The 15,342-nt window shown below is 43.1% G+C and overlaps 1 protein-coding gene across 1 annotated transcript in view; it reads right to left on the reverse strand.

The window, feature by feature from the left end:
• Positions 1-4,146: 4,146 nt before the first annotated feature.
• LOC138751094 (Krueppel-like factor 3) overlaps positions 4,147-15,342 on the reverse strand; it is a 32,275-nt gene continuing 21,079 nt past the window's right edge. The window contains exon 3 of the mRNA XM_069913170.1: positions 4,147-5,628. Coding sequence (XP_069769271.1) covers positions 5,149-5,628 — 480 coding nt within the window. The 3' untranslated portion in view covers positions 4,147-5,148. The remainder of the gene's footprint in view (positions 5,629-15,342) is intronic.

Consider the following 15,342-nt stretch of genomic DNA (forward strand, 5'->3'; position numbering starts at 1 on the left):
TCACCCCCAGGTCCGTGCAGTCACTGTGTTTGTCAGCCATTTTGTGGGCCAGTGTGCATCCCCGTGCACGGGCTGCTACACAATCTCACCCTAAGAACCGGCAATTAGGCCATTGTTCGTTGACTTGGGTGGTCTGCCCCTGCATGGCGGGGGAGGAGTGGAGACTAGCTGGTTACAGTCCAGATATGCCAGCTTCAGGCGGTCGATGGTAAAGGTCTGTCTCCTCCTTACTGTCGATGGTGGGGACAAAAGTGGAACCATTCTCCCTGATGACCCTGTAGGGCCTCAAGAAGGGTCACTGAGGGGCGGCTGGTGTGCACCCCTTTGAACAAACACATACTGACAAGTCTTTAAGTCCCTGGGGATGTTATGTTTTGGCTTGTTGTGTGGTGGGGGTTGTTGCGCGACAAGGGTCCAGAGACTGACTTGATCGCGGGGCATGACAGAGCATCAGTTACCACATTGCTTTTTCCCATGATGTGCTGTATGCCCATGGCAAATTGGGACTCGTAGACAAGTGTCTCTGTTGTCGGGCCAACCATGGTTCTGATACCTTAGGGAAGGTGAAGACCTTGAATTGCTATCCTTCCAAAAAGAAATAGAAATGAAATGTCTTACCACCAGGTACAGCGCCAATAGCTCTCAGTTGAAAGCACTGTATTTTAAGCTCGGGGGGGGGGGGGGGGTGCGGAGATGCCTGCTGAAAAAGACCACGGGTTGCCACTGGCCCTCAATGAGCTGTTCCAGTACACCTTCTACCGCTGTGCTGGAGGTGTCGACTGTCAGAGCGGTAGGTGCCTCTGGTCAGGGGTGGACCAGGAGGGTGGTATTGGCCAGCATGTCTTGGCATTTTGGAACGCCCTTGAAGACTCATAGCCCCAGGTAATGTCCTTTGACGCCTGCCATCAACGTGAAGAGGGGGAATAATGATGTCGGCTGCTGTCAGTATTATCACACTGGCAAATTCCTGTAGCATTGTGGTTTGGTGAAGTGCCAGATTGCCTCAAACTTTTTTTTTGGGGGGGGGTGGTGTTGCCCTGTGTTGGATTATTCTGTGTCCAGGAAATAAATAGTATCCAGGCTGAAATCAACTTATTGGGGTTAGTCATCAGCCTGAATTCACTCAACCGAGTGCTCAGTTGTCTCCGGTGGGCACCGTGGTCTTTGCAGCTGCAGCTGGTGATGTGGATACTGTCCAAATAGATGAATGCAAATGGGAGGTCCTGGCCCACTGCGTCTATCAGCTGTTGGAAAGTTTGTGCCGTGTTTTTCAGACTGAAGTGCATGTGGAGGAATTTGAACAGGCCAAAGGGGGTTTTAATTGCAATCTTGGGGACATCCTGAGGGTGAACTGGGATTTGGTGGTACCCCCAGATAAGGTCCACCTAGGAAAACACCCGAGCCCCATGCAAGTTGGCGGCGAACTCTTGGATGTGGGGCACAAGATATCTGTTGGGCGTGGTGGCCTTGGTGAGGTGGCGGTAGTCGCCACATGGCCTCCACCCCCTGCCCACCCCATTGTTTTTGGCACCATGTGGGGAGGTCCAGGGACTGTCGGAGCACCGCATAATCTCTAGTTCCTCCATTTTCTTAAATTCCTCCATCGCGAGGCTGAGCTTTTTGGGAGGGAGTCGGCATGCCCTGGCGTGAAGCAGGGGGCCCTCATTCAGAATATTGTGCTTTACCCCATACTTTGGCTCGGCTGTGGAGAACTGGCACCAGTATTGAGGGGAACTCCGCCAGGATGTAGGCAAACTTGTTATCTGAAAATGTTATTGAGTCAAGGTGGGGGGCAGATAGTTTGGCTTCCCCCAGAGGTAGAGTTTGAAAAGTTTTGGCCTGCACCAAGTGTCATCCCTTGAAGTCTACGAACAGGCAGTGGACACGAAGGAAGTCATCCCCGAGGAGCAGATGCGCTACTGCTGCGAGAGTAAAAGTCCATATAAAGCGGCTGTGCCAAACTGAAGGGTGATGGTGTAGGTACCAAAAGTCCTGATGGAGGAGCTGTTAGCTGCCCTTAGTGCTGGGCCCTGCTTGCCATTGCAGTTGTCAAGCTCTGCAGGTGAGCAGGACGCTTATTTCACTGCCGGTGTTGATCAGGAAATGCCTGCCTGACGAGGAGTCCCAGACATAGAGAAGGCTATCACAGGGCCAAACCACTGCAGCCATCAACAGCCAGGGCATTTCCAGGAAACCCACAGAGTTGGATCAATGGGCATCCACACCCCATCGTTGTTGATAGTATCAGAATTGTCCTGGGATATTAACTTGCCTCTCTGACGTCTTGATCTCACAGGTGCCTATTCGTGGTGTGTGCTGGTGTGGTCTATGACAGCACTGGTATCCTTCTTTGCTCTCTAGAGCATATCCACCCAAGCCATAACCCTCTGGAGATTGCTGAAGTCCTCACTGTGAGCAAGTGTCAGATATCCTTGGGCAGCTACTCCAGAAAGATCTGCTCGACGAGCAGGCAAGGCTTGAGGCCTTTGGTCAAAGTGAGCATCTCGCTCATTAGGGTGGACAGGGTACTGTCCCCCAATACGTCCATACACGCCGGGAGAGCCTAAAAGTGTGGGTTAACAGCTCTTGAGGGCTGTGTATTTGTCTTGCTCCAGAGACTGCCATAAGAAGTTCATGACCCTTGCCGCCGTGTCTTGATTGAGAACGCTCACGATCTACAAGTAGCAGGTGTCATTGTTGATGATATTTTGAAACTGGAACTGAGCCTCGACCTGCTCCAATCACACGTGCATCTGTGACACCCAAAATGTTGGGAGCCTTAGTGAGACCGTGTATATGGTTGCTAGCTCCGCCTGGTCCATCAACTTGGGGTCCAACTGATGGTTGGGCCTGTTGAGGTCACCAATATAGTGGTTGTGCTACACAGTCATGGATAAGAATGAAATGCACACCAAAGCCTTGAAGTCGAGACTGGTTTATTGCACCGGCCATCACGTTTATGTGGGACCCAGGTGCTGACGTCAGGGCCCCGTGATATCGGACCGCTGGCCTGGGATTAGCTGGCATTTCTACACTAATTTGCAAATTAGGGCAAGTTCAAAATATATGTAACAAAGTGGCATCGAATATTTTACATTTGTCTCAAAGTGATCTAATGTCAGAATAAATTCGAGCAAGTTCGAGAAATGTACACGATATACCACTTTGAATTGAATAAGACTATGCCTAGTGCACAATAATGAATCGTAAATCAGGCCCAAAATTGAAGTCCATTCTTCTGAGAAAGGTAAACAGTTCCCTGTCTTCCTGCCATGCGGGAGGTTGCCTGGGGTGACAGTCAGTGTCACTCCAGGTCTGCGCGGTCTCCATGTTCGTTGGCCATTTTGTAGGCCGGTCCCCATCTTTGTACACAGGCCGCTACAAATAGTATCTAATAACCAATGATTATGTGTAGGAGGGAACTCATCTTACTATTTTAACAGAATTGCTCTTCTTGCTAATAAAGTGGAGTATGTTATAACCTGTTTATGGTTAGAAGATAAAATAACATTTATATTTTTACAAAAACCAAATAATGCAATTACTGGACCTGGATCTAAAGTGATTCAAAATATGGTTGAAAAAGTTCTAAAAATGTCAGTCCAATATTTTTGCAAATTAGGGCAAGTTCAAAACATATGTAGCAAAGTGGCATTGAATATTTTACATTTGTCACAAAGTGATCTAATGTCAGAATAAATTCGAGCAAGTTCGAGAAATGTACACGATGTACCACTTTGAACTGAATAAGACTATGCCTAGCGCACAATAATGAATCGTAAATCAGGCCCAAAACTGAAGTCCATTCTTCTGAGAAAGGTTAACAGAACCCATTCAGTTTTAATTCCACTTAAAGAAATTGCATTCATATTCAATAGTTTATAGTATAAAACAGATATCATGCTTTTATGAGCAAATTGTAACTCGAAGCATTCATCGATAAAATTTGGGTCAGGAAGAGTAGAAAATGTTAAAAGCTTAGAGCGAACAAAATGTCGAATTTGATAGTATCTGAAATAATGTGTATTTGATAGGTTAAGTATCATCCCCAGTTGTTGAAGAGATATAAAATGTTGTTGTATCTTTAAAACTATTAATACCTAAAAAATTCGATTCTTGAAAAACAGCATCTAAAATAGCTGGCTGAAATAAATAATTAGATATTATAGGACTTGTAACTAAAAATACAGTAAATCTGAAAAAAATTCTGAATTGATTCCAGATCTTCAATCTATGTAATTTTCCTTCTCGGAAAGAGTTGTTTAATACCAAGTTTAGATGTGGGACTAGTTGTTTAGAAAAAGTTTTATAAAATTTAACTGGATAATCGTCCGGCCCTGGAGCTTTACTTGAATTCTTGTAAATTGGAGCTTCGACACATTCTTTATTTTCCTGAGAAATTATCAGTATATTTAAATGGTTTAAAATTCATTCATTAAATTGTGCTTGTTATTAAATTCAGAGGAATATAAATTAGTGTAGAAATCTTTAAAAATATTATTTATTTTGGATTTAGCATTAGCAGTAGTACCATCAGAGAGATGTATCTTATTAATTTGCCTACTAGCCGACATGGCTTTCATTTGGTTAGCCAACAGTTTACAGGACTTCTCTCCATAAATGTAAAATTGGTCCTTAGTTCTTAAAAGCCGTTGTTCAATTGGGTGTACAGAAAGAAGGTCAAATTTAGATTTTAGTTCAGTTCTTTTCTGAATAGCTCCAAGTCTCTATTTTGGGCAAGGTTTAAATCAATTTGCTTAAATCTGATTGATCAAATCTAATTTTTCTTCGCTAGCCCTTTTGTTTTTATTGGCTGTATAAGAAATGATTTGGCCATGTAGGTAGGCTTTCATATTGCTAAATTTGAAACATCTGGGGTTGGTTGACATCAAAGAAAAATTGAATTTGTTTCTCTAAAAAAGTCAAAAACTCTATTATTAAATAATAGGGTATTATGCCGCCATTGTTTTTTAATACTCGTGATCTGAGATGACTATACTTTGATACTCACAAGCTTTAACCAAGTTATGAATTTTAAATAAAGACGATGACATCAATGTAATCAGTACTTCACACACGAACACAGGGAAAAGACAAGAGACCTTTGTCCTGTATACCAGAATGGTCAAATAGTTCCTTGTATTCACACTATGTGCACTCACCATGTTGTTTATTCCTCATTTCATCCTTTAACATACTTGGAACCATTATAGGCTGAGTGTATACGACAGGCTGTACCACCACTGGGTGAATCACTGGGTACAATCCTGAGCCTGGGATGGTCGAACGGGATAAGAGGTGGCTTGTAAGCATGGTGGGGTTGTTTAATGGCATGCTGATTGGAGGCTGAGGTGACCTTTTACTAGGTGAGCTTGAGTGAGATAGATTCATTGTTGGAGATGTGGAAGACAGCACAGTCAATGAGTATGGTGACGAAGGGGAACTTGACATACGTGGAGAATGTCTCTTGTTCAGTGAAAGATCTACTGGCTCGATTTGACCTCCATGGCCCTCAGGTGATTGAAAAAGTCCAGTGTGGGAGCCAGGGTGCAGGGAGTAAATGATGCTGTGTTTGTTCTCTGTTTTAATATCATGTTTTAATCGGGCCATGTACCCTTGTTGGAATGGCTGCAAGAGAAGAATGGAAAATAATTAGCTGTGGCAAAACCCAAATCAACATGTTTGAAATGACTCAATTGGAAGGCTGTATTAACATAATGTGAAGACAATTCCTGTCTCCAGCTTCATCCATTCCACCACACTGGTTCTCACACATAATTAGAGCTTATGCTCATCAAAGGCCAATTGAGAACTTTCTCAGTAGGCTGGAGGCTGACAATTTTTCCAGATTGTCCAGTACATTTCCTCCTGAATTAAGGTGGAAGTTCAAGGGAAAAGCTTGCGGACCAATTAAGTTTATGCATCTTGAGTGCATAGTGGTTTGTGGTGTATAAGAAAAGTCTGTTGGCCAAAAAGACAGAACATCCAAAATGGAACAGCATCTTACATTTTGTATTAATTAACCATATAAATACTTTGAGACCACATCTTAACTGTTGTGAAAATCTTTAAAGTTGTTGCAACCAAACTATATAAAATCAGTGAGCTGGAAAAACTCCATCCACCCTATTTATAACACTTATTGCCTATATGTGAATTAATAGACAATGGACAAGACTGAAATCAATTATTAAAAATTTAACCATTCAATGTTAAGAATTCAGCTATCATTGCAATCACTCCACAGCAGATGCAATATCGCTGGCTCTCCTCTCAGCAACGAATCACCTCAACAACAGCAATTCATACATATGGCTGCCTTCAATACCATTATTCTCTCAGTGCTGGTCAAGAAGGTACAAATTCTAGGCCTCTGTACCCTACTCTGCAACTGGATCCCTGACTTTCTCATTGGAAGACCACAGACAGTCTCCTCCTCACTGATTATCAACACAGGCACACCCCAAGGATGCATGCTTAGTCCACTGCTCTACTTGTTATATACCCATGACTGCGAGGCCAAGCACAATTCCAATGCCATCTACAAGTTTGCTGATGACATCACAATTGTTGGCGGAATCACAAACAGCAATGAGGAAGCGTCCTGGAGGGAGATAGAACAGCTTGTTGAGTGGTATAATGAGAACAACCTAGTGCTTAACATCAGCAAAACCAAGGAGATGATTGTGGACTTCAGGAGGAAGTCAGTGGAACATGACCCAGTTCTCAATGAGGGCTCAGTAGTGGAGAGGGTCAAGAACTTCAAATTCTTGGGTATCAACATCTCTGAGGATCTGGCCTGGAGCTTCCATGTTGATACAATCACAAAGAAGGTTTTCCAGCGGCTATACTTTGTGAGGTGTTTGAGGAGATTCGGTATGTCTCGTAAATTCTACTCATGTTCCGTGGAGAGCATTCTGGCTAGTTGCATCACTGCCTGGTATGGAGGCACCAACTCTCAGGACAAGAATAAAGTCCAGAGGGTTGTTTGTTCGGCCTGCGACATCAGAGGCACCAGACTTTACTCCATCGAGGACATCTACATGAGGCGGTGTCTTAAAAAAGCAGTCTCTATCTTCAAAGACCCCCATTACCCAGGCCACACCCTCTTCACTCTGCTACCATCGGGGAAAAAGCCTAAAGACGTGGACTAAGTGGCACAAGAACAGCTTCTTCCCCACTGCCATCAGATTCCAAAATAATCAATGAACCATAGACACGGCCTTACTTTTTGTGCCCTATTATTTTTACTTTTTTTTATAGTAATGTTGTAAGATGGTTATAATATGAATGTTTGGACCAAATTTCATGACTTGTTCATGACATGACAATAAATCCTGATTCTTAGAAGTTTCTGCCTGCACCTTCATTAGATGTTTATAGTCTCCTCTTATAACATTCAAGAGCTACTCCTCATCTGAGAACCAAGTAGCTCAACCGAAGAGAAAATCATAGATGAACCCACTTTTTATCCAAAGATCACAAAGCCCACAGCAATAATGGAAATCATGTCCTCTCTCTTATCCAAACCTTAGTCATTCTGATCATTTGTGAAGAAGTGGAATTGTATAATACCTGGATTTCACAATGATGAACTATTGTGAAATACACTCCAGGATCAAATGTTTAACATTTTTGATGGCATTGTCATTAATTTGCAGTATGTATGAGTAGATATTCATTTCCCAGCCCATGGGATTTCAATTATCTCAGTTTTGCCATAAGGTTTGTTGCTCTAATTGGTCTCAGCATCTCTTCGAACACCTCTTCGTGGTTATCTGCTGAAAACTGAAACTACCATCCATAAGTTGTAAAGGATCGATCTTGCAAATGACGATGTTGTGATCTGAAATGCAGAAGCTTAATGATGGGCTGTTGCTACTGCTGTCCTTGAGATGTGGGTTTCCCCAGAATACTCTTGCAGAGGAAGTTCCAAAGATCTTGAGCCAACAACAGCAAAGGATTTCGAACTCGAAGTCAGGATAGTGTGTAGCCTGGGAAGTGGGGAGTGGGGTGGTGATGCTCTCATGCTTTTGCTGCCCTTGTCCTTTTGGCTGTTAGAAGTCATGCGTTTGGAAGGTGCCGTCTCAGGAGCATAGGTAAGTCACTGCAGTGCATCCGTCGATGGTGCAAACTGCTGCCACCATGTGTTGGTGGAGGAGTAAGTGAAGGTTGTAAGTGAGATGCCATAAGTGGGCTGCTATCACCTGTTTGGTGCTCAGGTTCTTGACTTTTTAAAAATATTTTATTTAAAACTTTTGTTCATACATGAAGTCAGTTACAAAATTGAAAAGATACAAATAGAAAAAATATAAATCCATTATACACTTCGTGATGTTTAAGTCCTCCACTCTCCCACCCTAGAAATCCAAAGAGAAGGAAAAAAAGACATGAATGGAAAAGAGAAAAAAAGAAAGAAAAGCAAGGAAAGGGGGGAACATCACGAGATACAGTAGAGTCAGGATGTAGGAGCCTAACCCTCCCGGGAAATGAGTTAAGAAAGTACTCTTTAAGTACAGTATGATAGACCAACTGAAAAAAAATCAGAACTGCATAAGATAATTTTAAATATATCACGGAAAAGAAAGAAGCCTCTCACTGAACCATCTGGAGTCCAAGGACTGGAGCAAGAAGATGGCCATCAGAGGCCTCGTGTCCAAATGAAGCCCATAGCTGTAGTGCGAATTGCCTCCCAAGTAAGTCACGTCCCCCATGGGATGTCCGCAGGTGTATCTCTGCCACCGGAATGGGGATATGATGTCAAAGAAGAAAATTTACCACATATGTGCCAGAAGTTGCACATGCGTGGATTCAAACAGGCCCCGGAGGCAGCTGGAGTAGCTAATGTCCTTGTTAGTGGCAGCAGATACAGGCCTCTACAGCAGGAAATCGGAGAGGACAGTAAAGAAGGTGAAGATGAAGAGGAATGAGAAGTTATACAAGGAAAAGTTAAAGTTTCTACTAAAGGTAAAAAAAAACAAGAAACCAGAAGAAGTTGAATACTCTAATGCAGACTTGTTGAGAGAATCAAGAGGAGAATTTTAATAAAGAGATTAAAAATAATTTTGCAATCATGAATAAAATGCAAGTTACTTTGGACAATATGGATGAAAGAGTTAAAAATGTGGAAGTTGGAGTGGCAGAATAAAGGCAATTTTGTGTAATATTACATTTCTGTTTTATTACATGAGAATAAATAGCATCTGATCTGATCTGATTCTTCCTGAGTTAAAGGTAAATACTCTTCATTCAACAACTGCTTATTATAGTTGTGTAAAAACATAATTATGTCTATATTTGGGCGAATACTGCTATGAACAATATTTTCTCACATACTGCCAATAGCTTACTTCATACTGGACTGCTCATTGTATGAAAAAGTATTTTTGGAAATCATAGGGTCTGTAGAAATGTCCTGCAATGAATTTGGTGTGAAAGCAAAATGGGGAGAAAGCTTTCATATATGAAATTAGAAGTTACACTTGAAACCACTAGAGGAAGGTGAACCATAACTAAATAAATTTCCCAATGTGGGAAATGGCCAACACAGTGTTTTTGCAGTAGGTTATCTCAAACACTCCTTCACTTGTAACACATTTAAAAAAATGGAATTTGTGTAGTTAATCACACAAGAAAAACCTGTTTTTGAGTGAAGCAAAAAGTAGAACTGATGGATATATTTGATTATTTGCAGAATTTTATACATCATATTATTTCTGCTCTGTTCCACGTATTTTCTTGTCCCAATGACTGAGAAATTACTTTGGAAACATTAAAGTACTAATTCAGAATCAGAATTTATTGTCATTAACAAGTCATAAAATTTGTTGTTTTGTGGCAGTACCACAGTGCAAATATTCATGATAAATCACCTTTCAAAAATAAATAAAAATAGTGCACGAAAAGTCAAAGTAGGGCAGTGTCTTTGGTTCATTGATCATTTAGGAATCTGATGTCAGTGGGGAAAAAGCTGTCCTTGTGTCGCTGAGTACTCATCTTAAGGCTCCTGTACCTTTTCCTGATGTAACATGGTGGACATTGTGAAGAGGGCATGGCCAGGGTGGTGGGGGTCCTTGAGGATAGAGGCTGCTTTCTTAAGACACTGGCTCTTGTAGATATTCTTGATGGAGAGAAGTCTGGTGCCCGTGATGTTGAAGGCCATTAACAATCCTCCGGATTTTTTTCTTGTCTTGAGCGTTGGTACCTTCGTACTAGACAGCAGCTAGAGGGCTCTCCATGGTAAACCTGTAGAAGTTTTTGAGAGTCTTTGGTGACATACCAAACCTCCTCAGACAACCCTTAAAGTATAGCTGCTGGTGAGCCTTCTTTGTGATTGCATCGACATGGACAGATCCTCAGAGTTATTGAAGTTCCTAACCATCTCCACTACTCGATGAGGATGGGATCATGTTCTCTTGACTTCCTCCTGAAGTTCATAATCATCTCCTTGGTTTTGCTGATGTTGAGTGCAAGGTTGTTGGCATGGCACCAATCAACAAGCTGATCTACTTCCTTCCTGAACATTTCCTCTTTGCCATTTGTGATTCTGCTGACAACTGTGGTCTCATCGGCAAACTTGTAGATGACCTTGGAATTGTGCCTGGCCACACAGTACGCAGTGAGTAGAGCAGTGGGCTAAACACGCATCCTTGAGGTGCACCTGTTCAACAAGAGTGTTGATAGTCAGTGAGGAGGAGACATTGCTTCCAATTTGTACTGACAGTGGTCTTCTGATGAGAAAGTCAAGAATCCAGTTGCAGAGGGGAGTACAGAGGCCCAAGGTTTGGAGCTTCTTGACTAGCACTGAGGGAATAATGGTGTTGAAGGCTGAGCTGTGGTGGATGAAGAGCAGCTGTATAAATGAGTTGCTGTTTTCGAGATGACCTAGAGCTCAGTGGTGAACCAGTGATGGATTTGTTGAGATGATTGGCAAATTGCATGGGCTCCAGACCTTTGCTTAGGAATGTGTTAATTCTGGCCATGATCAGCCTCTCAAAGCATTTCATCACAGTAGATGTTAATACTACTGGGTGATCGTCATTGAGGGAGATCACTCTACTCTTCTTTGGCAGATGAAGATTGATGCCCTTTTGAAGCAGGTGGGAACCTCTGACTGCAGCATTGAGAGGTTGAAATGTCGGTGTACACTCCAGCTAGTTGTTTGGCGCAGTGGATTACTAATTGGTGGATTACCAAATTTAATGGAGCATTTACCTTTGATATCTGCTAAGATTCACAAATGTGAAGAGACATATAAGCCAATAACAGAAATGTAAAATTAATGGTAGGTATTGAATTTAACAAAAAATATCTTCCATGAGATGGGACAGAAAACATTCTTTATCGTGTGCTGACCAATCCAATCTGATTCACATTTCTGCTTACATATAACGCTATTTTTGAATCTCTGTGAGGGAACCTATTCTGTTCTTAATTTACAATGGCCATGCAATTCATTACTGAGCTCAGCTGCTTTGCTGAATTATGAAGCTGAGGCTAGTTATTTCCCAGTTTTGATTAGAAATCTGATTTTTTTTTCCCATTTGAAACTTCACTATTTAATACTGTTTCAGTGCAAAAAGCAGCACTTGTGCAAATCTTAAGTCCTTTCATGACAAGCCTCTGCCTGGAGGCCAGCTATAAGCACAGAGGAAAAACTATAAACTCACCTTGCATGGAACAGCCCTAAAAGGCTGCTCTCGTGTCACATTCATGTTGAGCGGCACCTTGTAATGCCCTCTGGAGCTGATGGAAGCCAGGCAACTGGTGCCATGGCGCTGTCTGTCATAAATATGTAGCAAAGCAATGGCAATCTTCCCTACCCATAATCCCCCAGGCATCTGGAATCACTCTGTTTCCCAGAACGGTTCCAGCTGCGTGGGGGATTATGGGTAGGGAAGGCAGCCATTGCTCTGCGGGGTTTTGAGCTGCTGATGAGCAGCCCCGAAGGCCAAAGTGGCTGGTGAGGCTGTCACAGTCCCTGATGGCTCCCACCGGCCCCCCCTGCCTGATGGCCCCTGACCTGATGGCCCCTCCCGGCCACCCCTGCCCTGAGGGGGTCATGGAGAGAGAGGGGGAGGGGGTGTGTGGGCAGGAGAGAGAGGGGAGATGGGTCTCTGGCTGATGGCATCATCACAACATCATCAGCCCACTCCCTAGCCAGCTACTTGCAGCGGCCATACATTTATGTGAGGCGGCGGAGCGCAGCACTCTGCCGATTATCCTTCCCTGAGAAGGATTGCCCTCAGCACCTTGGAGCCGGCCACAGCACATTCATAGAGGTAAGTCTCCCGACATAAGGGTGGAGAATCTCCACCTTTACAGTCAGGCTTCTTTCACTGCATGAAAGGACCTCTCTCTTAATCTGCCAAGAAGTGCTCACATTTCTACTAATCAACTACCAGATTCCATCTGTTCACTATTTTACCTTTATCACACCCCCGCCCCTCAAATTTAATCATGCAATGCTTCATTCTAAAAATAATAGCAGCCTCCTCCCTTGTTCTAAACACTCTTGTTGAACATAAAGCCTTAATAAAACCTTTTAAGGTTACAATGATTAATGACTGTGGTAATGATCTGATAAAGCAGTGTCCTTCAGAGTCCACAATCATATTATCAGAAGTGTTGAAGCACTGAGAAATACTTACCTGAGACAGTTTTGCATTTCAATAGACCCTTTCAAACTGCTGTGTGAAATGGGGTTTGCTCAGTTAGCACCCCAGTTACACAGCAGTTAGAACAGGTCCGATCCGGTCAACCCCGTTGGATCCCAATCAGGTCACTGACTTACCTCTGAGGTAATGAAGGAACCCAGTTAAAGTTACCTAGGTCACGGCCACAGGTGATTTGAACAAAAAATGGCCGACCCACTTATTCCAGTGACGTCAGCACTTTCATGCGTCACCAAGCAGCCAGCATCTGAACATCGGTGAATGCGTGATGCGTCAATGCGGGGACGCTGGTTTGGCAATTTAATGGGCAGATTCCCCTGTGATTTGGAAGGTGCTTCCAGCACCTTTGCCCCAGTAATTGCACCCGGGTCCCAGGAAGGCTATCCAGGTGCTGCAATTTAAAAGGGGCTGTGGAATGTAGGAGGCTGATTGAACTTCATATTAAAGTCATGAGAGGCATTCATAGGATTAACAGTCAGAATCTTGTCCCCAGTGTAAAGGCATCACACACAAGAGTTCATGTATTTATGATAAGGGGAGAGGAAGTTTAAAGGAGATGTGCAGAGTAAATGTTTACAATAAAGGGCTAATGCTTCTTTATTGTAAGGGTTAGAAACATAGAAGATAGGAGCAGGAGTAGGTCATTCGACCCTTCGAGCCTGCTCCGCCATTCAACGAGATGGCTGATCTTAAAGTTCAGAACCCCGTCCCCGCCTTCTCTCCGTAACCTTTAATACCCTTATACTGAAGAAATATATCTAATTCCCTCTTAAATATATTTAATGAACCTGCCTCTACTGCCCTCTGTGGCAATGAATTCCACAGATTCACCACCCTCTGGGTAAAGAAATTCCTCCTCATCTCGGTCCTAAATGGTTTGCCTATTATCCTCAAATCATGGCCCCAGGTTCTGGATTTTCCCATCATTGGAAACATCCCATCTGCATCCATCCTGTCCAGTCCTGCCAGAATTTTTTATGTCTCTATGAGATCCCCTCTCAATCTTCTAAACTCCAGCGAGTACAATCCCAATTTGCGCAATCTTTTCTCATAAGTCATTCCTGCCATTCCAGGTATCAGCCTGGTGAATTGCCTCTGCACTCCCTCCATTGCAAGAACATCCTTCCTTAGATAAGGTGACCAAAACTGCACACAATACTCCAGGTGCGGTCTCACCAAGGCCCTGTACAGCTGCAGTAAGGTATCCTTGTTCCTATACTCAAACCCTCTTGATATGAAGGCCAACATACCATTTGCCTTTTTAACCGCCTGCTGTACCTGCATGCTCGCCTTCAGAGACTGGTGTACAAGTACCCCTAGGTCTCTCTGCACTTCCCCATCTCTTAATCTATTGCCATTCAAATAGTAATCTGCCCTCCGGTTTGTATTACCAAAGTATAACCTCACATTTATCCACATTGTAGTGCATTTGCCATGTATCTGCCCAGTCCCTCAATTTATCCAAATCACACTGGAGCTTCCTGACCCCCTCTTCCGTGCACACAACCCCTCCTAGCTTAGTGTCATCTGCAAATTTGGAGATATTACATCCAATCCCCTCATCCAGATCATTAATGTAAATTGTGAACAGCTGGGGTCCCAGTACAGATCCCTGTGGTACCCCACTGGTCACCGCCTGCCACTCAGAAAATGAGCCATTTATCCCAACTCTCTGTCTTCTACCTGCCAGCCAGTTCTCAATCCACATCAATACTTTGCCCCCAATCCCATGAGCCTTGATTTTGTAAGCCAGTCGTTTATGCGGGACCTTATCGAAGGCCTTTTGGAAGTCCAGGTACACCACATCCACTGGCATTCTATTTTACCTGTCACCATCTCAAAGAATTCCAATAGATTTGTCAAGCACGATTTACCTTTTGTAAATCCATGTTGACTCTGTCCAATCCCTTCTCCGCTAGTCATATGCTCCGCTATTACATCCTTAATAATGGATTCCATCATTTTGCCCACTACTGATGTAAGGCTCACCGGCCTATAATTCCCCGCTTTTTCTCTACCCCCCTTTTTAAATAGTGGGGTAACATTAGCTACCCTCTAATCCATGGGTACTGATCCTGAGTTTATCGAGTTCTGGAAAATAATTCTTAAAGCATCTGCTATCTGAATGGCCACTTCCTTAAGTACCCTAGGATGTAGATTATCAGGCCCTTGAGACTTATCTGCCTTCAATCCCATCAATTTCCCCAAGACCATGTCCTTAGAGATACTGATTTCTTTCAGTTCCTCCCTTGCATTAGTCTCTATGTTTCCCAACATCCTTGGAAGGTTATTTGTATCCTCTCTTGTAAAAACAGAACTAAAGTAAGAATTTAATTGGTCTGCCATTTCCTTATTCCCCATTATATATTCCCCTGATTCCGATTGCAAAGGACCTACTCTGGATTTCACCAATCTTTTCCTCTTGACATATTTATAAAAGCTTTTGAAGTCGGTTTTTATATTTGCCGCAAGCTTACTTTCGTAATTTATTTTTGCTCTCTTGATTAATCCCTTTGTCCTCCTTTAGTGCATCTTGAACTGCTCCCAGTCTTCGGTTGTGGTACTTCTTTTGGCCAATTGATATGCTCTCTCTTTGGACCTAATGCTGTCTCTAATTTCCCTTGTTATCCACGGTTGAGTCACCTTTTTTGGTTTATTTTTATGCCAA

This window comes from Narcine bancroftii, unplaced genomic scaffold (assembly GCF_036971445.1).
Source record: "Narcine bancroftii isolate sNarBan1 unplaced genomic scaffold, sNarBan1.hap1 Scaffold_677, whole genome shotgun sequence".
NCBI lineage: Eukaryota > Metazoa > Chordata > Chondrichthyes > Torpediniformes > Narcinidae > Narcine > Narcine bancroftii.